At 37.3% G+C, this 22,758-nt stretch overlaps 1 protein-coding gene across 2 annotated transcripts in view; it reads right to left on the bottom strand.

Moving 5' to 3' along the window:
- LEMD3 (LEM domain containing 3) overlaps nucleotides 1-22,264 on the bottom strand; it is a 68,044-nt gene extending 45,780 nt beyond the window's left edge. For both annotated transcript variants that reach the window (XM_069489624.1, XM_069489625.1), the window contains exon 1: nucleotides 20,729-22,264. In XM_069489624.1, the coding sequence (XP_069345725.1) occupies nucleotides 20,729-22,250 (1,522 nt within the window). In that variant the 5' untranslated portion in view covers nucleotides 22,251-22,264. The remainder of the gene's footprint in view (nucleotides 1-20,728) is intronic.
- Nucleotides 22,265-22,758: the final 494 nt, after the last annotated feature.

Here is a 22,758-nt window from a genome sequence, read left to right as displayed (position 1 = left end):
AGCATACACTGGAATCATACCAGATTCTCACTTAACATCTACTTCTAACTTCTACAACTTCTACTTGGAGTGGAAGAATACAAATCAATATGTGTGAATGAATGCTAAAAAAAACAAAAGGTTGCTACAATTTCCCGCCACCACTCTATTTGGCCATCACAGTCAATAAGCATCAGTCCTAGACATACCTTGGGATGGAAGATAAGACTACTGTTAAAGAAAATAAGGAGCCCATTAGCCTGAGGTTATTTCTATAAATGGAACTTCTATCTTAAGCAAACCAAAAATCCAATTCAATGTAAACAGTAAAATGAACTGATCATAAACCACCAACTAACCTCTAACTAGGATCCTTCCATTCTAACCAAATATATTTTCTTTGTCTTACTTTTGTTTCCAGCCTATAAAAGCTTGCTGCCCATACCACTGCAGAACAGAGCTCTCTGAAGCTCTTCTGTTTCTAAGTGCTGCTCAATTCATGAATCATTCTTTGCTCAAATAAACTGTTAAATTTATTTTGTCTAAAATTTTTCTTTTAACAGCTCTAGCATCAGAAGTAAGGATCCAAAGAACCCCCGCCCCCAAAATGTTGATTCCTGGGAACATAAGTAACAGGCATAAGTACCTAGCTAAGTCCCCTGTGCTCACTGCTTCTCACTATGTATTTGGAGGTCACCATTGGAAGGCCCCTCTTGGATACAAGCTCCACAACTTGTTTTGAGTTCTCTGAGTTTATCTGAGCATTTCTGATACAGACTCCGTCTGGAAGTCAAGACAGAAACTGGACTAGGTCCAACAGGAGGCCTCTGGTAGGTAAGATTACAAGACAACAGGGAATCATGGGTTCATCTGAATGCAAATATAACAGAGTAGTCACCCCTCCTCTCATAGATATAGAAGAGAAATATTGACAGTGGGGAATATATAATAGAGGGAATGGCCTGAAAAAACTGTTCCTTAAAACTTCTCCCACTCTTTTTGGGAACTGTGGCTTGGCCTGCATCCCCAAGGCAGGGACAAGGTCTTTTGTTTTTTTGTTCTCAGGAGATAGTTCAGCCATCCCAGGCCGGTGCCAGTCCCAGCTGGTGCCAGTCCCCCAGGTGGGCCGAGGTCACAGGCTTTGTCTTTGGCAGAGATGGGATGATTAGAATAGTTAACCATAATAGTCTAGAATTGAGGGGCACTCCCTTTAAAAGTTCTGTAGTTCTGCTTAGGTTCAGGAAATTTGGATCTTGAGATGAGAAAGTCTGCCATTTTTCCCCCTTTGCTGGTAAAGTAATAAACTTTTCTTTCCCTCTCCTTAAATGATTTGTTCTTGTTCTTCTAATGCAGCCTCAAGGACAAGTGTCAACCTTTTGGTAACAAAAAGAGTCTAGATGGTAGGTAAAGTTAAAAGAAGAGAGGGAATCATGGGTTCAGCCAGATGCAAAGAGTTTAGAACTCCTTCATCCGGAACTCCAGTCAATTTCATGTATAAGACCTTGGACTCAGAACCTATGATTTTCTAGAGAAAGGGGTAAACCTTACCAAAGGTAACTCAGAGTTACAGTGGCCATAGTTTTAACCTAGATAAATTTGTTCATTTACAAGGCACGTTAGAAAAGAAAGGCTCTAAAACACCTCAGAAACAAACGAATTTTTTTTTTAATTGTAGTGGCTTCTAAAAGCCTGAATCAAAACCTGCCTCTCTCAAAGACTTCCTACAAAAGGCAAACGAAAAGCTTAAGCAACTAACTGATTTAAAAAAAAATTACATATTGACTGACTTAACTCCTCTCTATTGTTCTCTCTAGCCTCCTCTGCCAACTCTGAATCTACTAAGCTTTTAGCTCAGTTACCTTCCCACCCCAAAGATGAAAGGAAAGCTAGACAAATGTCTCTTTAACCACCTTCATATCTTAGGCAAAATCTAGAGCTCAGATCAAGGGAAAATTTTCCCTGTCCCAAAAGAAAACTTGCAGAAATTTGCTCAGGAATTCAGAATTCTCATTGGAGCACATGATTGAGGACTCCTTGATCTTTCTGGCCAAATTAGTCTCCAAAATATGCCTTTCTGGCATAAGGACTTTTACATTTTCAGCCAGTTATTTTTAGACTGTTTTGTAAGAGAAATTTACATCTATAAAAGAAATCTCCATGTCTTTCTCTCTTCACCAGGAAGAAGAGGACTAAATGACTAGAAATTCTTACAATGGAGAAGGCTCTGGCTTAAATCTACATAATAAGCCTTTTCTTTGTTTAAGATGGTTTTCCTGGCCAGCTTGTCTTAACTGGGTCTTTACCTATATCCTTCTTTCCTTATGTCAGCTAATGATGGTATTTAAGACTGACTGTAACCCAACCAAGGCAAGACCATTTCCTCAAGGCTTCTTGGGCGTGGCTCTCCTGGCCATGGTCGCACATATTTGGCTCAGAATAAACCTCTTTAAATTATTTTACAGAGTTTGGGTTCTTTTCCTTTGACAGTTATTTTTACCAGATGTTTAAGATTATAGAACTATAAGTTCAACCTAAGAACAAATGTGCAAGTTAAAGTGCAGTGTCCATCGCTTTATGTATATCAAGCATAGCAATAAAACAAAAAACCCATCTATTTAACTTTTTTAGGATTCTTGCCTTTGTGATAACTGCCTAACATGCACATGGCTGTAAATAGCTAAAAGGGTAATAACTTGATGATGGCTAGTTTTGTTTTGTGTTATGTCTACTTAAAACCTGTTTCCAAATTCTCTGGTAACTTACACCCTTGGAGTTTTGCTAACTTAAATTAAGTGACAAGGCTGGGCGCGGTGGCTCACGCCTGTAATCCTAGCACTCTGGGAGGCCGACGTGGGCGGATCGTTTGAGCTCAGGAGTTCGAAACCAGCCTGAGCAAGAGCGAGACCCCGTCTCTACTAAAAATAGAAAGAAATGATCTGGACAGCTAGAAATATATATAGAAAAAAATTAGCCGGGCATGGTGGCACATGCCTGTAGTCCCAGCTACTCGGGAGGCTGAGGCAGGAGGATCGCTTGAGCCCAGGAGTTTGAGGTTGCTGTGAGCTAGGCTGATGCCACGGCACTCTAGCCCAGGCAACAGAGTGACACTCTGTCTCAAAAAAAAAAAATAAAATAAAATAAAAATTAAGTGACAGATACTCACTGCATCATATCTAGATAATTTTCAAATAAAATACTGAAAAATTAATTACAGAACCTAAGTTACTCACTTTTGGCTTCTTACTATGGAACTAAAGATATTGAGGTCTGTTAGTAAACATGTCCTGTGTCACACTGGAAAACTATACCATGAGGAAACACATGCTTCTAAAAATTAAATTTACTAAAAGTTATGAATTCTAATTAATATACGGTAATTAAAACTAGAAGAAACAATACCACGTATGAGGAAAATAACACATTTTTGGTAAGAAAAGCTATAAACTACAAAGGATGCGTCTTTGTTAAGGGAAAAAGAGAATAATTACTGTCCTAAAGTACAATGACTGATTGTTCCACAGTAGGAAAGAGGAACCATATAGGACAAAACTGAATGGATATAAGAAAACTGTAGAAGGTTTATAGAAAAGGAATCTTGAAAAAGGAATTTTATGTGTGGTCAACCTGGCTAATATTTGAATGGATTTACTTACAAGTCATTTTTTTTTTTTTTTTTTTTGTTGAGACAGAGTCTCACTTTGTTGCCCAGGCTAGAGTGAGTGCCGTGGCGTCAGCTTAGCTCACAGCAACCTCAGACTCCTGGGCTTAAGCAATCCTACTGTCTCAGCCTCCCGAGTAGCTGGGACTACAGGCATGCGCCACCATGCCCGGCTAATTTTTTTCTATATAGATTTTTAGTTGTCCATATAATGTCTTTCTATTTTTTTTAGTAGAGACGGGGTCTCGCTCAGGCTGGTCTCGAACTCCTGACCTTGAGCGATCCACCCGCCTCGGCCACCCAGAGTGCTAGGATTACAGGCGTGAGCCACCACGCCCGGCCACAAGTCATTTTTTTAAAATGATGAGTCAATATCAAAAGTATATTGGTACAAAGTTTTCTTGGAGCATCAGTCTGTTCTTGCTTTATTAGGTCTTTGACTATGAAAAATGAATTCTCATTAAAAGAAGTGATTTTTTTTTAGTTTTTTTACGTCTACATTATTAATCCAATTCTAAATTGTCTTTTTGATCTCAGACTAACTTTAGTAGTTTCCAGAAGGCCCCTAGAATATCTCAAAAGAATTTGTTCTCTCTCCTCATAAAAAGAGATGTTAAACTAATTAGACTTATTCAGTATGTTAAATTTACATGGGAAGCATCATCTAATAAGCAATAATGTTTTAACCTTCCTTGAGTTACATTTGTATGGGTATGTTATTGATATGAATGTTCTAGAAATTGTATGAAATTCCTAGAAATCAGATATGTCCTGGTATACTGTTAGCAGTCATAATTTTGATTATTATGTTAAAATATTGTATGTCACAAAATAAAATTTTCTTGTCAACTGCATTATAATAAACTCTCATCAGATCTTTCACCAAGGCCACTTTAAGTCTTATCATCTATAGACAGTTAATTGTTTCACTCTGATGTTTTCCTGAAAGCTTTTGCTTAGCAACTATAATCCTCAAGTGTTTCATCCTCAAGGAGATTCACGGAAAAGATTCTGACAAGTACAGGTTTCTGAAAACCTTAAGATTATACCATTGGTCCGGGTAAGAATTTCCACAACTCTAATGAAGAAACTGATTGGTTCATGAAACTGCTAACCCAACAGCAAGCAGAACAAAAAGTACATGAGAGTAAATGAACTGATGAAGAAAAATTATGGGGTTTTTAATGGCCTTTTTGTTGAAAACATTGCCGGTTCTGTAATGTTGTGTTTTTCAGATTTAAGGGAGTCTTTTTCTTTTCTCTGAAGCTATCTATAATTTACAACAATTTGGTAAAGTATATATTTGTGAACAAAGATGAAACAATTATCTTTTCTCCCTCTGTGATCCCTCCAAAATTCAGAAATTATCAGTGAGTATTTTTATGGCAATACAACTATTTGCATAAGTTCAATACAAATCTTTTCTCTTTGTAACAAGATATAATTGGAAACATTGATTATAGTATCAAAGCTTTGACTGGAATGTCATATTTGAGAATGCACAGACTTGGATATGACCAGTTTTAAAGAACTAAAGGTTACTTTATGAAGCCAATAAAGCCCCTTGGGGGGGGGGGAAACTGATGTGGTGCCAGGGTTTAAGGGTTCTCTGGCCTTACAGGTTGAATAAGGAAGGCCCAGGAACTTTAAAATTATTTTGAGAAACTTGAGAAGAGAGAAACTCACCCAAATCTATAGGAATTGCAAGCAAAGTCTCCTGGCAAGTCTTTGGCACGGCTTCTTAGCTTGGAGAAGCTTTTAAAAGTCTAATCTGAGATTCTTTATTTAAAAGTTTCAGCAAAGTAGACTTTAAAAGAGCCTATATGGCCAATCACTATTCAGGCCAAGTTTAATGAAACTAGACTTCTTTTGCAGACAAATTAGTCTTACTGTAACTATCTTCGATAGAAACTGAAGCGGCTGTCGAGAAAAAATTTATGTTTCGATACAAAACTATAGTGCACCCTTGTAAACATCAGATTCTAGTCCTGCTCATTGTCCTTGACATTTTGTTATCTATAAACTGCTCTATTTCTGAAGTCCTATATCCTGAAACTGGACAACCCTCACCTCTGATGATGCACGGGCCACCCAGGGAGTTCACCAAAAGGCCCAATGCAATAAGGAGAGACATTCAAACTGCAAACCAGGAAAATATTCATATTATGTCTGCTCTAGCTAGCATATGGACTTGCCAGATTTACCACATTAAGCTATTTATTTCTTTTTATCCAAATTGGACACCCTACTTAGACCCTATTTAATCTTACTTTTTAAACTCAAAACCCATACACCATGCTTATGTATTTTTACTTATTTAATTCTAATACTTGTACTATGGTTCTTCATCAATACACATTTATTGATGAACTTCAGTGTCTTTTATTATTTTAGTCCCTACAGAATTTATTTACCAAAAAGAATTTTAAAGAAAACTGAAGATGTTTGCTTTAAAAAAAAAAAAAAAAAAAAAGCAATCTAAACCTACCCAACAAAATATTATACTTCTATTTTTAAAACTGTATTTGGACCGATATTCTACTTACAGGGAAATTTAAGCAAAGACCCTAAATCATCCTAGTTTCTCTCATTTCCCAACCCAAATATTACAGAATTTTTAAAAAGACACTGAATATTTTCAAAGTAATTGAGTAATATTTTTCTTTTTCCTTCTTGGATGAGATGACACTAATATAATTTATAGCTGTTTTGTATTAATTTCAACCAAGGACAACTCTTAAAATTTAAATTACAATTTAAATTTCTTTTAAAATATAAATTTTCTTTTAAGTAATGCTTGCTCCTGAAATTGTATCATTTAGAGGAATGAAAAGTACCTCTTCAAAGTAAAAATCAATGGGACAAAATGAAAAAAATCTCTGAAGTGATGAATACTAGCTCCAATGTTTATGACTTTCGATCACAGGCAAGTTACCACCTCTGGATCTCTAATTACCCAATATAAAATGAGATGTTTTGTGACAGTGTCCAGCAATGTGGAGAGAGGGAGATTAATAAATCTTAGCTTTCTTCTTTCCCCAATTCCAGTATGAAATAAAAAATAGCACTCAGTTTACAAAATAACACAAAATACTGCTACTCCATCATTTGTCTCTACCATGGGAAGAAATGACAGTTTGTAGAGAAAGGGAAGACTCCAGAGCTCCCAACCAAAGTCTTTTATAATGCCTGAATTTTTCATTTACTGCCAAAAATTTCACCAATCAGAGAGAGAATCTAAAGATCTTGCACAATCATCTTTGAGAAGATTAAAGGGCGTTTACCAGTTGATAAGTTAGACAGTCACTTCAACATTACAACTGATTCAGTTGACATTCAGTATGAGTGTCTGGAAAACAAATTCTAAACTATTAATATAACCGGTAAATATAATTTATATATAACTTCTTTGTAGTATGATTTACACAATGATTCTCCACTTTTTAAGTAAAAGGACTTCTTCATTTACATCATGATTTTCAAATTCCCCATGACAGTACTTTTGATATTTACTAAGAAAATATAACAAAATTCTATGAATACAATAATATTTTATATTCTAAGCATAGCAGTACAGTTGAAAAATAATAGCACAATATAAGAGGCAAATCATTTATTAGGTCCTCAGAAAATATTCTGTAATGGGTGCAGCTCCCAAAATGTTCTCAGTCCATAGCTGAAAACTACTATCATAAATTCTAACTGAAAATATAGAACAGTAGGCAACCCAGCTACTAAACATGCAAGGACAAAGAATGATTTAGAGAGGCTGGTCTAAACTCTGATTCCATATTGGCTCAATTCTCAATAATCACATTGTCAAATTTTATCATAAAATCATATAATTTTTATTAACAAAGCTCTACAATATTATATTATGAATTAATTCAATCAAATGGCTTTCCCTAACATTTAGTTAAAAGTAGCTGGTTGCCAGGCTCAGTGGCTCACACCGCTAGTCCCAGCTACTCGAGAGGATGAGGTAGGTAGAAGGAGGCCAACCTGGGCAACTTAGCGAAATCCCTGTGTCTTTAAAAAAAAAAAAAAAAAAAGTAGCTGAATTGAGGCAATAAAAGGAGTCGAGATTTAGCAAAGAGGGAAAGGAAAAGAGTATGTGAAAGAGGAAAGCAGTATACTACAATGGTTAGTGGATAAGCTTTCCAGTCATACTTCTAAAATTTGTCCAACAACCTAACTACATAATTCCTCTCCCTGCCCTATAACTTTGGGCAAACTGATTAATCTAATCCTCAGATTCCTCATTTGTAAAATGATATGAGACTAGCACCTACTCATAAAACTCTTAAGACTAAATGAGATAAAAAGCATAAAATGTTTATACTTGCCAAGCACTCAATAAACAGACCTACTACATACTAAAGAAAACTGTGAAGTTATTGAGCATTTTGATGTTTTGCCAACGTTACAGTAAAACAGTAGGAAGCTTAGGCCAGTATGAGTTGGAAAACAGGAACTAAGAGATGGAAAAGTATAGGAAGAGAAAACATAAAAAGCCAAAAATAAACTTTCTTTTTCCTCCTCCAACTCCCACAGAACATGCTTCACTGCTCTAAGGACCCAAAATTTAAACCAATACTATATTAGTGGTAAAACAGTATGTGGTTTTAAATAGGCTTCTGTGGGTTAGCCTGAGAACTTAAAAGCAGTGTAGTAAAACATGTGCCAAGTTCAAACAACTGTTTACACATGACCTGGAAGACAACCTATTCAAAAATTAGGGACTGCCTATTTTTCCTTTAGGAATTAAACAGCTTTAACAGCTTGTCTTTGTGAGCAAATATTTTCTCAGAATCCAAATGTAATTCAAAGAAATTATTCAAATTAATTAGGAGATGCTGCTACGTATAAACCTATCATATAACATCCTATAAGAGAACTGAGGAAATACTTATAATCCAAAGAACATGATAAATAAGAACTTCCCAAAATTTCTCTCAGAGTGAAATACTGAAACTCTTAAAAATTTTCTTTACTCTGGGAAGAGTTTTACCAGTCATTAGTTTTCACGTTTCTCAGTGAGAGCTGACTTTTCCCCTACCTCTTGCCACAAACGTGCCAGATTCAAAGCAGAAGGAGGCATCTCTCCCTTCTACATGTCTAAAGAGCTGTAGAAAACACTTTACAATGGGAAATGGTGAAATGCGTATAAAGGAATATTCCTAATGAGGACTATGAGGACTTAGGAGGTACCACTTTCACTTCCTTAAAATAAGGAGTGATTAAACCATAAGTCACAGGAGTGAATCAAAAACAGCTGAGAGTGGCAGCACTAAATCTCACTCTACTACCTGCCCTATCTCTAAGTGGCGGTGCATTAAAACTGTGCAATATAATAAACACAACAAGGGTTTTAGAGTCAGGTTTAGTTTTAAATCCTGCTCCTCTACAGACTACCTTTTTAACCTTAGACAAATTAATATCTTCATACCTCATTGTTTGTATCTGTAAAATGATAATAAAACCTACATAATGGAGTTATAAAGATTAGTTGAAAATATTATAGAGAACACAATGCATGGCACATTGTAAGCATTCAAAAATGAACAGTCATTAGATCTCATTAAACCAACAATGTAACTCCATTCACTTAGGACAGTCCAGACTTGTGCTATCGAATAGGGTAGCCACTAGTCACATGTGGCTACTGAGCACTTGAAATATGGCTAGCTTGAATTGAAATACTCTGTGAGTATAAAATACACACTGGATTTTGAAGCTTTAATCTGAAAAAAGAAGATAAAACAGATCATCAACTGTTACATTCATTATATGTCAAAATATTATAGCTATATTAGATTAAATAAAATCTATTATTAAAATCAATTTCACTTGGTTTTTATGTTTTAACATGACTATTACAAACATTTAAATTGCATATGTGACTTGTACTATAATCCTATTGGACAACTCTAGTCTGAACAAATACCGTATCATGGATATAGTTTCAAATGCAAAATGGGATGAAAACTTCATTATGTGCTTCATATGAATTACCTAGGAGACTGAAGATCCTAATGCACTTTAAATCCCTTCTAATTTAAGTAGTATGATTTTAATACCCATCTATTGTGTATTCACAGGGACACACCTCATCTTCCCACTTTGGTAATACTAATACTCGTGGTATCTTATAAACTAGATGAAGAACAGCACGTGACAAAATACCCCTTTCTATCAATCGCATGCACTGTCTGTTCTTCAGGTAATGTTAACAGAAGCTTACTCTAAGACCCCTGCACATTCTTAAATGTTTTTCTGCCTCAAATTCAGTACTCTATTTTGGATTAAAGCAATGTATCCAATCTCTGACTTTCCTATCAGCAAATCTACCTTCTGGTGGTCAGTAAGGGTACAATCTAGTAGTATCAAGTTGTGCTTCATCACCTATTTAATTAATATAGCTGCAAAAAGAAAAATATTATTTTTCAGTCCTAGAGATAAGGAAGGCACTAATTAAGTAATGTGAAAAGATAATTCCCTTTCATCTGCTCAGATAGCTTGAGAGAAAGGCTTTAAAACACTGATAAGGACTATAAATTTAACCAACTCTTCTATTATTAACATCACTGACAAGACAAGTCATGGGTGCTGAACATGCATTGCTTAAATTAGACTACTACAGTTGAAAAATCCTAACTAACAGTAGTTAAAGTATAATTATATATCACTCCAAAACATTTCTACAGACATCATCACATTAGTTCCCTACAAAAATCATTGGCTGGAAGCAGCTGATTTTATTATACCCTCACGAGAATGATGCAAAAACAGAGGCTCAGAGGTTAGGGGTAACTCACTTGCCCAAATAATGTTAGTAGCTGAGAATAAAATAAAGCATAAAAAACTCAATTGCTGCCTGGTGGTTTAGACTGTGGACTCTAAGTCAGATCTTAGGTTCAAATGCTGGCTCTAACACTTAGTAGCTGTGGGATCTTGAACAAGCCACTTGTAACCTTATTCCTTTTATGTTTTACTTTTCTCACAAAGATTTTAGTAGTTACTTTCACAAAAATTAAAGTGCTCACACATAAAGAGTTCTCAATAAATGTTTGTTCTTATCATTTAAGGCTTTAGAATCTGAAAGAAGGGACATCTGGAGATGACATTTTTAAAAAACAAAACTTTTGTCATAAGCATATTTCTAGAACATCTTGAACCATAATCATAAATGCTCAGATTTATAACATTTTCATTTTTGGCAAATTAATTCTTCATATCCCTTCTTTTTTAAAAAAAAATTACTTTTAAAAACCTGTAAGAAATGAAACCTACATTTATTAAAATTGTGTGGTTTTTAAAGATGAAATTCCCAAATGAGAAAACTGTAATACAGAAAAGGTGAAAGGAAAAATCAACACACACTGTCACTTAGATTGTTTCTTTTGTGTATGTAGAGTATACACTGTGGTAAGCTTTACCAGATGGCATACTCAAATTTGCAGAAACTAATTTTTAAAAGTTATGTTTCCTAAGCCACAATATATAAATCTGAAACATTGTTGCATAGTAACCAAATTCCAATTCTGAGGACTAGCTAGTATATAAATATTTAGGGGAAAAAAAATGTCAGCCACAATGTGGTGCTGGAGTGAGTGTCACTCCTATAGTTTTAAAAACTATATACTCATCTTCTGGTAAGGTGCTTGATAAATAATCAGAGTGAATGAACGTATAGGACAGAAACTTAAATGTTTCTTCAAATGCACTAAATCAAAGAAAGCATTTGTGATCCCATAGGAGGTACCCTTACAAAACTAGGAAGTCATTAATAAAGTTGATCAAGGTTCTAAACCATGGCTAGAAGAAACAGATATTCTAAGATTTCTCCCTGCCTAATTTCAACAGTTCTCTCCATGTATAAGTTTTGAAAATTATACCTAGGTAAATTCTGACAGAGCAAAACCTTCCTTTTTAAGTACAATGTGCTCGCACGAATTAGCCATGGTTGGCAAATTCGATGTGTGTGTGTGTGTGTGTGTGTGTATACATACATACACACACACACACACACACACACACATATACACGTCTCTAACTGCAAAACAAAATTAATTTTCTGCTATATGCTAAGATATCCATTTGCTCCTAAGGAATTTTTTTTCTATTCATGTCACGTTCAGGTCAGGAGAACAATTGTTGGTGCATACTTAACACCCAATTAGTTTAGGACAGCTGAACTAAACTCTTGCATAGTTTTGCACCCAAGCCTTGTTTCTAAACTTTAGCTTGCTATTTGATAGCAACATAGCTATAAATATGAATTCAGAAGTCATCTTGCAAAAACGTTTTAAGCAAAAAGCTGTAAGAAAGCATAGAGCAATACATTTGCTACCTAGATAAAAGTGGTATAATTTTAAACTATACCCCCAGAAATAAAAAGAAAATTAAGACATATGAAAAGTAATTCATGATGGCTCCCACATAAGTATCATTCTATTTGGAGATATTATTACCTCTGAATATAATTTTTATAATCTTTTTAAAAAGCTAATTTCCTTAGAAATACATTTTAAAAATAATGACGTCAAACATGTAATATTTAACTATGGAATGTTAGATGAATAAATATTAAAACCTAACACTTTCTTCTTGGTTAACTCTTGTTTTAAAATTATTTTGACAGCATTGTTAATAAAAATTTTTTAAGTTTTTTTTTAAATAACACTTGTGTGATTCAGGTTAAAGTTTGGATTATGCAGCAAAATCCAAACATTATTGCTCAAATATACTATTACTGGTTCACTTTAAAATCCATGTTAAAAATAAATTCTAAATATGAAAGCCAAAATCTAAAGTTATAAGCAAATAATTGTTATAACAATTTCCACAGTTAGTATCGGGCTGTGTTCCCAAATTAAATGGCAGCTATTTTTAGTGTACAATAAATTAATATGGAATTAGAATAAAGATATACCATTAGTAATAAAATTTTCATAAAGAAGTTAGTAGTACTTATTTACCATATATTTTAGAGAAGATTCAAATAGTTAAAGGTATGCTTCTTTTTTAAACTACTTATAAACTAGATTAAATCTCTCTTTATAAGTTTCCTTTAAATTATATAAAATATTTTTCAGAAAGGTGAAGTTAATATAGAATACTTAATGAGCAAGGAAAAGCTAGCTTTAAAACTTTACAACTCTGAGGAATCATGAGAACACCTAATTTTTAAAAGTGTCCCTGAAATTATAAAATACTTCATTTCCATTAAAACAAATATGAGCATAAAGGAAAAATACAAAGTTTATTTAAAAGGAGCAAAAAAGGAAGAACCAAATGTACTGTACTTTAAGGTGTTTACATCTTAAAATCAACTCTGGAAAGAGTAAGTTTTCTGGAGTAATGGAAATTACAAGCTCACTTTCCTAACCAGTTTTGAAACTGGGCAAATCTTTTAAAAATTAGAAATAGTATATTTTAGTATAGTTTCACATATTATATATTACAATTTGTATTATATTATAGTAGGTGCTCCTGCCTCATATATCAATACATTAATCTAATAGTTGCACACGATTTCCAATTGTTCAATAAGTGCAAATTTGTACTTTTTTTTCCTTAAGTTGTTAGGTTTCATAGATTATTGCTGGCACTTTTAGGATTTCATGTTCATGCATTACCCATCCATACTCTTCATAATTTTCTGTATATTAACAATAATAATAGTAGAGAACATATAATGAGTTCTTATGTATTTACACATATAAAAAGGCAATCTAGAAAATGGTTAAGAGCCACTATCTGAGTTCAAATACTGCCTCTGCACTTACTAGCCACATGACCCTGGGCAATTTACTTCTCAGAGTCTCCATTTATCTATAAAATAGATAATAGGATAAGGACCTCCTCAAGAGGATTAAATAACAATAACTGTTTAGCACAGTGCCTGGCACATAAAGCTACATAATGGTTACTTGTTATTACTATGTGCCATGTCCTGAGCTTTACTTTACATGTATTATTTCATTAATTCTTATTTTACTGATGAGGATATAGAGGTTTACAGCTACTAAGCAACTTGCCGTTAGTAAAAAAGCTAGCAAGAGGCAGGGCCAATATTCAAACCCAACTTCTCTAATAACTATGCCTATGTTTCCTCAAAGTAGGCTCCATTGGATATACTTGTGGGGATTCACAAGCTTTCCCTCTGAGATAACTTTCCAAAGAAAGATATTTCCATACGGTAGACTTTAATTTCTTAATCAAACAGGGATTTGCAAACCCTTGGGGTTCACAGGAATATTCTTAGAGAACTAGGAATATTTGTTTTCTTACAAAGTAGTCGACTTTGAAAAATTTCAGACATAGCGCAGCTTTCATTCTTCAAGAATGAGAGCAACAACTGTTTTTCAAAATCTTTACCCCCATGTTCATTTTAGATATCAAATTCTGGACCTTTTGGTGATTCCAATTACTTTAAAAATTAAAATATTAAAAAAAAAAACACCTATGGCATCTCTTTATGACAATTGGTCTTGGCTTTTACACGTTAAAAGAAGAAACATACTAAAAAGGTACCTGTTCCTTTAGTAAACAGTACCAGTACATACATTCAGCACCACTCATCTTTACTTCAATTTGGTACCTACAATAGCCTAGAGGGTATTTCCACTTCAACAACTCAAATGATAAGCCCCAAGTAAACACTGTTTCTATAAGACTTTTCCCCAAGTTAGATCCCTCTTCCATATCTCTAGTTCTCTCAAGGATATCACCATTCTCTCAGTCATCCAAGCTCACGACCACAGAATAATCTTTCACTCCTATCTCTCCTTTATTCGCTATATTCATTATATTTCTTTCTTCAAGTGAATTTTCTCATACACAGGCGCTACTCCACCCCCACATTATCAACCTCTTTCAGGTTTCATCACTCCCTGTCTGCTTCTAGTGCCTAGCATCCCATTCCTTCCCTCCAACCCTGTCACTCCATTATCTATACCACCACCTGTTTATCCTTCTTAAAAGACCAATTTAATCACACTAGTCCTCTACTTATAAACCTCCATGGATTCCCCTTGTTAAACCTACACAGAATAAAGCCTTAATTTGGAATTCAGGGCTTTTGATCATTTGAGACTGATCATTTGAGAATTCACAGCAAATTCTCCCCTTTTATAAAAGTGTGGCACTTATCACATAACAGCCTGTATGTTTCTTAACCATTTCTGGTGACTGTTATTAATAGAGTGGAGACTTCTGCTGAAATGAGATTTCTTTTATATATCCTTACCAGATATTGAGTAGGTAACCAATTACTGAACCAGATGATGAATTAATCAGTGCATATATATTGGGTACCTGATATGTGATCGTTTATTCAACAAATTTTTACTGAATAATGAGTTTGTGCTAATTTGACTTCCATTTACTAAGAGATTTCCATGTGCCAAGCAACAACATTAAATACTTTACGTTTATTAAAGCCATTTTCAAACAGGTATTATCATCTTCATTTTTAATAAAAGGCAACTGAGTCTCTAGTAAAGTCAACTATGAACAGAGAAAGCGCAGAGTTGAATGAAAAAAGTATAAACCCTTTACCACTGTGTTCTATTCCTCCTGTAGAAAGATTACTCCATGGAGCTGTGATCTGTCTGGTATTCTGGACACTCACAACTATAATACTCTGTGATAAAGGCTATGTAGAATGCATAAGATTTTGCTTGAGCAGAGAATGATGGGCCAAATTCTAGGGTAAAGAGGATGGGGAGTCAAAGATGTCCAGAGATGACATTTTTTAGAATGAATAACAGTTGGGCAATAGAGAGAAAGAATCACCATTCCCAAAGATGGAAATGACATATGCAAAGGCATACAGGCACAAAATTTCATGACTTATTTGGTGAATAGCAAGTAGTTCCATTTTTCAGAAAGTTAAGTGTGAAGAGAGGCACTGGTAGGAAATGTAGCTTAAAAGATAGGCATAGCCAGACCATGAATAGTTTAGCCACGTTTATATTCTGGCCAATAAGTAAGAGAAAGCCATTGAGCAATGTTAAGCAAGAGGGGATGAATGCATTTGTGCTTTAGAAATACTGCTCTGGCACTGAAAAATGAACTGGAAGAGCTACAGCCTAGAAGCAAGGACACATATTACGCAACAAAAAATTTCAGGAAAGAGTCTAACCTAGAGCAGTGGGTGATGGAGAGAAAAAGATTGACTCAAAAGATATGTAGGAGATATAACTATATGTTTTGATAACCAACTAGGCTGGAAGGAATCTAGGCAAATACAAGGTTTCTCTCTTGAGCTCTGGGTGAATGGAAGCACCATTAACTAAAACAGGACACAGAAAGGCAAAAACAAGGTAAAGATAAGGAAAAAGTCAGATAGTATTGGCACATACTTCTGCTATATCCAAAAATGTCTAATAAATAGGTAAGTCCAGATGCTCAGGAGAGAAATCTAAGGGGAAAATATAAAATTGGGAGGTGTCATCCAGGAGAGTGGATGAAACCGCTTAGGGAAATGTGTACAAAAGGACAGAGCCAAAGATAAAGTTTCAGAGACCATCAATATAAAACACAGACAGAAGTATGAAAACTAGGAGAGACTGGTGACAAAGAAGTTTGTAAAGGAGAGAGTTTCATGAAGAAGGGAGTTGTCAACACACTGAATGTGGCCGGGTGCGGTGGCTCACCACTTTAATCCTAGCAATCTGGGAGGCTGAGGTAGGAAGAATGGTTGAGTTCAGTAGTTCGAGACTAGTCTAAGCAAGAGTGAGATCCTGTTTCTACTAAAAATAGGAAAAATTAGCCAGGCATCGTGGCATATGCCTGTAGTCCCAGCTACTTGGGAAGCTGAGGCAGGAGGATCACTTGAGCCCAGGAGTTTGAGATTGCAGTGAGCTACAATGACGCCACTACACTTGACCCAGGGCAGAGTGAGAATCTGTCTCAAAAAAAGAAAAAAGAAAAAATGCACTGAATGTACCAGAGAGGTGAGGATTTGGAAACTGAGTAATTGGTGACTTGAAGAGAGGTAACAGAGGAATGGTTGATAAACAAAGCTAAACTAGACAGAGTTGAGTGAATGGCAGGGGAGAAAATACAGATATAAAGTTTGGCTGAGAAACGAGTAAAAACTAGATAAGACTGAAGGTTGAACAATATTTTTAGGATGGTGGAGATTTTAGTGTTTTTATAGGATGAGAAAGGGACTAGTGTACAGTGAGATTTTTAAATTTTACCTTTGTCCTTGAAATCTGCATAGGAAAGTTACTCATAATACAATGTTAAGTGAAAAAACAAGTTGCCAAATATGTACAGTATAATGTCACTTAAAATTCAGACACCTTCTGATGGCCCTCAAGGCCTCTAGGTCCTTTATGACCTGGCCAATGCCTACCTCTGACTTCATCATATGCCATTCTCCCCGTCATTCATTATGTCCCAGCAACACTGGCCAATCTTTCTGATCCTTCAACATGCAAGCTGGTTCTCGCCTCAGGAGTTTTGCACTTGCTGTTACTTTTATCAGAATGCTCTTCTCCCTGTCAATGGCTACTTCCTTCAAATCACTCAGATCTCAGTTCAAACATCCCTCCTCAGAGAGGCCTACCTGTGTGTAATATTGCATGTGCCTTCACCCCAGCCCACAAAAGTTACTGGCATTATCTTGTTTTAGCAACTACCATATCTGAAATTCCTATTTGTTTACTTGTCCATAATGTAAGCTCGGAAAGAGAGATTTCATCTTCCACATACCCACATATTGTTCACTACATATCCCTGCTGCTTAAAATAATGCTTGGTATATATAGTAGGCACTCTTGTTGAATGAAAATCTACACACACACAGATGTATTTACATGAAAAATATTAAGAAAGTTCTGAAAGAATCTAATACTTAAACTTATTTATACCAAGAATGAGCATAAGACTAGGAAGAGAGGCACACAATAACCATTCTTTTTTTGCTTCATCTCTCTCCTTTCTGCAAAAACCATGTCTTTTGTAACAGGAAAAAAATTTTCTTAAATAATGATCATGTGAGCCTAAGATAGTCAATTTATTATGCTTCTCTATTTTCTTTTAGTGGGCTGTAATGATCTAATTACCTATGGAACAAGAGAGTAAATCTGACTGCAGGCCCATCCTTGAGCTGTTTTGATAGGGCAGTTCAAAGTTAGAATCTTAAACCTTAGAGCTGGAAAGGGTTTAGGTATCATCTAATCCGACCCCCTAACTTTACAAATGAGGAAGCAGACTCAGAGTAACTTAATTAATAAAAATAGGGTATTGATGAAAAATTTTCAAACACCAAATGATTAAGGACTATTTAAAAGAGTAATCTATTACATATTATATATAATTTAAATCATAACTAATAAAAGCCTACCAAAGCTTACTCTCACATATAACCTACAATCTTCTGGTGAAAATTATTACTTAAGGTAAACTATTTCCTTGAGCACACTATTTGACCAATGAACCCTATGGTTAAGCAGCATACTATGACAAAGGATTTGGAATACATAAATACAGGGACTGAAAATTATTCACTCTTGAAACCCTGACACCGTTAGGTGTGTAGACTAACTGAACTAGTAGGCCCTTCTTTCCAACATGGTATACAATATGTCAAGTATATCATACATTTAAGGATTATCATGTTAGTCAAATTTTTTTTATCAACTTCTACCATGTGTATTTAATGGAATAAAAATTAAGTTAAATAAGTAAGAAATGCACTACTAAATATCATTTACAGAAAGGACTTAACTATTTTTCTTTACATATATATCGTAGTTTACCAAGAACACAACAAATTTTGTCTAAACTTCTGAATAATACCACCTTATATCTGTTTAACAAACTATCTCATCTGACCATTGCAACAACCCCATAGACAGCAGATATTATTATCCCCATTTAGCATGTAAGAGTGAGGCTCAGAGGTTAAGGAGTTTGACCAAGGTTGTTCAGACAAGTCCTAGGACTCAGATCGTCTACTTCTTAGCCATTGTTCTTTCTATCACCCAGGCTACCCTACATTTACTATTTACAAAACACTTTATAAATTTCCTTCCATATCAGTGGAGGTGAGGAAGAGTACCAAAACTTAGCATTCCTATCCTATTCTATCTGAAATTTTTGTACATAACATTATTCATCTTAATACTGATGAGAAAGATGTAAAAGTCACCTCAATTGAGAATTGTGCTCATCAGTAATTCTGAATGAAATTTTACCAAATAATTATCTTCTTAATCATAATAAAAGTACCCACTTATTTAGAAAGCACTCTACAAATGTTACTCAAAACAGTGTTAAGAAAATGGCTTTAGAGTTGGAAAAAAAAAATCTGAAACAACTTAGTCTACTACTCACTAACTGTTCAACTGTGGGTACATTTCTTAACTTACTTGAGTCTCATCATCCTCCTCCATAAAATAAGGATAATACCATCTGTCTCTTTGAGTTATTGGGATGGTATATGTGTAAAGCATTTAGCTTTTAGCAAATGGCCAGATCATATCGTTGTTGTTACACAAACAAACAGATGTAGGTAGGTACTGCTGATAGGTGATGGCATTTAATTTAGTAAATTTATTTACTAGTTTAACTTCCAGTGTACCCTTATTTTTTCCTGCCAAATATGTGGTGCAGGACACAATACATCACTCTTGCCCCCAGGGAACCACTTAAAGTGAAGAGTGGGATTTCACTCCTCTTCCAACCCCTGTAATTAAGCAATTTAGTAATAATCTATTATTTGCCTATCTTAGAATTGGTTACGTCTAAATCAAAGCTTACACTATTTTGATTCCTACTCTTTATCTGAGTCAGCTAACTGCATCTTTCATTCCATTTTGAAATAAAACTAATAAGACAATTTTATAAATACAAATCATGATCAGTAAACTCATGTTGGGTGAAAAGAGTAGGAAGTCTTCAAGGGGAGTCGAGAGAGGGATCTAACACTAAGAAATCACGTATTCAGTAGTCCATTATACTAATACTTTCTCTTTTAATCTTCACAAGCATCATTCTAGTCAATATTAGCATCGTTTTATAGATTAGGAAAATGAAGTGCTAACCCATTGCTGTCTTTTCCATGTTCAAGGTGCTCTCACCACTCTAACCTACAGGAAGGCTTTTACTCAACTCAAGGCCTTTCCTCTTATAATCTCTTGCCCAGAGAATGTTCTCCTGTCTGTCTACAAGATCATCTCCTTCCCCTGCTTCAGATCTCACCTCAAATAGTTACCTCCTCTGACCAGTCAATGTGAAGTAGTTCACACCAACTTCTCCATCCTTATTTCCTTCAGCGAACACAAAATGGTCTGTATTCAACTCCTTTTTGTTTTTAAGGGTAGGGATACTTTGACTTACTACCGCTGTATCCTGGTTGCTCAGCATAGAGGAAGATGCTGGCTTACAGGATGAATGAACACACCAGCCTAAAGCCATTTAGCAAGCAAATAGCAAGGCCTGCAAACCAGTCCGAGTAAAAATACAGGCAAGCTCCTGCACTGCCCTAATACTTTACTTTTTTCATAGGTGGGAGGGGAGATGCTTCGGGCGGGGAAATCAATTAAGAGGTGTGCCTTGCTGCTTTCTTATATTCATTCACTTCAAAGGAATTACAGAACTACCTACACATATACTTATTACTACAAAATAACCCAAACTTCAAGAGCTATCACATTGCCTTTTAGAATCACAACTCAATTTGAAAATACACTGCATTTATGATGTCCATTAACAATCATTAATACTTCAAAACTGTTGAGTAACTGGCATATGCACAAATATTTAAGGCTAAAAGAAAATTAAGCCATATAAACAAATGCACTTTACTAACAGTCTTGTAATATTTTGTCTTTTTATAAGTTGTTTTGAATTTCACGATACATCATGCAGAAAAATTTTAAAACCAGCCATAGGATATCGTTCTGATAGTGGTGTTCTTTCTTAAAGATGACACAAGCACTCACTGTTGGCCTTTCGCTGTTAAACCATGATCTTGGAGATAAAAGCCAAGTAAAACGCTAAGTGCGGCCAAAGCAGACCACTAGCAACATTCCTTTTGTTACCTTACCTACAGGGTTTAATACTTACTGCTGAGTCCTCCATCCTCGGATACTCCAGTCCCTCTCATTCCTAGGTAAGTCAGTCCCAGTATTAGGAAAAATAAGCAGGCAGCAGTTAAGAGAAACATCGACAAGTAGTGGGCACTGAAACTCCCCGTTGGGGACACCTCTTCCCGTTTAAATTGCTGGAGAAGTTCCTCTTCAGGTTCGGAAAGCTTCGGTTTGTTGTATGTGTTTTTCAGGTAGGTATGATTGGAGCCCGTATGATTGGCGTGATTGATCCTGAGTGAACTAGAGGCGGCCACCGCCGCACTGGGAGGGAGACTGTTGGAATAAATCCTGGGGGAGTCCAGACTGAAGACCCCACCACCGATATGATTATTGGTTTTAAGAAGGGAGCCTGTTGAAGAATCCAAGGTTGAGTCCATGTCAGTAAGTGGCGGGGGCAGAAGAGGGGCCACTTTCTTAGCGTTAACACGGTATCTAGGAATGGGGCTGGAGTCCACTTGATCACACCCTCCTCCCAGCTCCGCCGCCGCCGCCTCTTCGAGGTTTCGGCTCCTGTCTAGACTCCCGGCAGCCGCCGCCCTGTCATTCATCGCAAGTCCTCCCCCTCCCTGAACTGAAGTCTCCAGCCGGCTGCCGGCAGATTTAGCAGTCAGCGGAGAGAGAGGCTTACTATGGGTCCGTCTGGGCCGATGCCGGGAAAGGGAGTCGTCCTTTAATACCTGTCTGGTGGAGGCCACGTCGTCATCTCCCTCTTCCTCCGAATCCGAATAGTTTTCCCGGCAGCTGTAGGGGACAAGCCGGCTGCCATTCACGGTCCGGCTGGCCCACAGCGGTTCCTCAGCCTCTGGGTCCCTCTCTTCACTGTCCTCTCCCTCCCCTTCCTCGTCCTCCACTGCTCCATCTTTCCCCGACGGGGTCTGCGGCTCGGAGCCCGCCGGCCTCCTGGCCCCCCACCACGAGTGGGGCTTCCTTCTCTCGGCCGAGCTGCTGTTAGTCACCTCGCTGGCGGCCAGGGGCGCCGGCGGCGCTTTGAGTCCGCGGTACTGGAGCGAAGCCCGGTCTTTCCTCCCGCCGCTGCCGGCCTGGTCCCGGGGACTGGCCTCAACGTCCGACTCGTCGGAGCTGAAGCCCAGCAGCACTTTGCTGCCAGCCGCGGGGGCGGCAGAGGCGCCCCCGGGCCCTCCCAGGAGGCTCTCCGGGCCCGAGGCCGAGATTCGGCCCAGACCCCCAGGGGTCCGTATGTAAGAGAGGTCGCCCGAGATCGGCCGTACCCCCATCCCCACGGCCGCCGCCGCCGCCGGTCCCGCGGCTGCGACCGTGGCGGCTGCCGTGTTATTGTTATTACTGTTCCGCGTCTTGTTGCCGCGGCCCCCCGACCGGTGCTGCTGCTGCTCTTCCTCTCGAAGCTTCTTCAGCTTCTTGAGGTAGACAGGGCGGGTGCTCTCCGTCACTGGGCCCGGAGACAGGCCGTAACGGCGGAGCTGAGAGAAAAGCTCTTCATCCGAGAGCTGCTGAGGCGCCGAAGCCGCTGCCGCCGCCATTTTCTCTCCAGGGTGTTTTACAAGCTCCGCGCTACCGGAAGTGACGCGCCGCCCTAGACCCTGAACTAGACCGGGCTGCGTCGCCCTCCCAGCGCCACTGGCGTCTCGGCCAATGGGAGGCGCGGGAGGAGCTCACCTGAGCGGGAAAGGGCCACCTGAGCGGCGCGCGGCACCCGCGGCGGAGAAGGTTTCCACAGTCTCACCTTGGGGTTCCTGCGCATTCGACCCCTCCTCTCTGTCTCCTTCTCCCGCTGTTCTCCGTCCTGTCCTTCCATGTGTCATTCCCAGGAGCTGTCTCTTACTAAAACACACCTTGACCTTTTCCTCCCAGGTTCCTGCCACTGGGCAGTAATTGAAAGGAAATCTGATTTGAAGTTCATGTCATTAGTTTTCTTTTCATCCAGATTCTGGAGCCTAGAGAGACTGGAAGAAATCCTAATGGCCAGACTAGATTGGCAGTTTTCCTGTCTGACTTAAGGTTGTCTCTTTTCAGTTTGTCTTTTCGCTT

The sequence above is a fragment of the Eulemur rufifrons genome, chromosome 16 (genome assembly GCF_041146395.1).
Source record: "Eulemur rufifrons isolate Redbay chromosome 16, OSU_ERuf_1, whole genome shotgun sequence".
Taxonomy (NCBI): domain Eukaryota; kingdom Metazoa; phylum Chordata; class Mammalia; order Primates; family Lemuridae; genus Eulemur; species Eulemur rufifrons.
The sequence above is the reverse complement of the archived record's forward strand: the minus strand, read 5'-3'. Positions and strand labels throughout refer to the sequence as shown.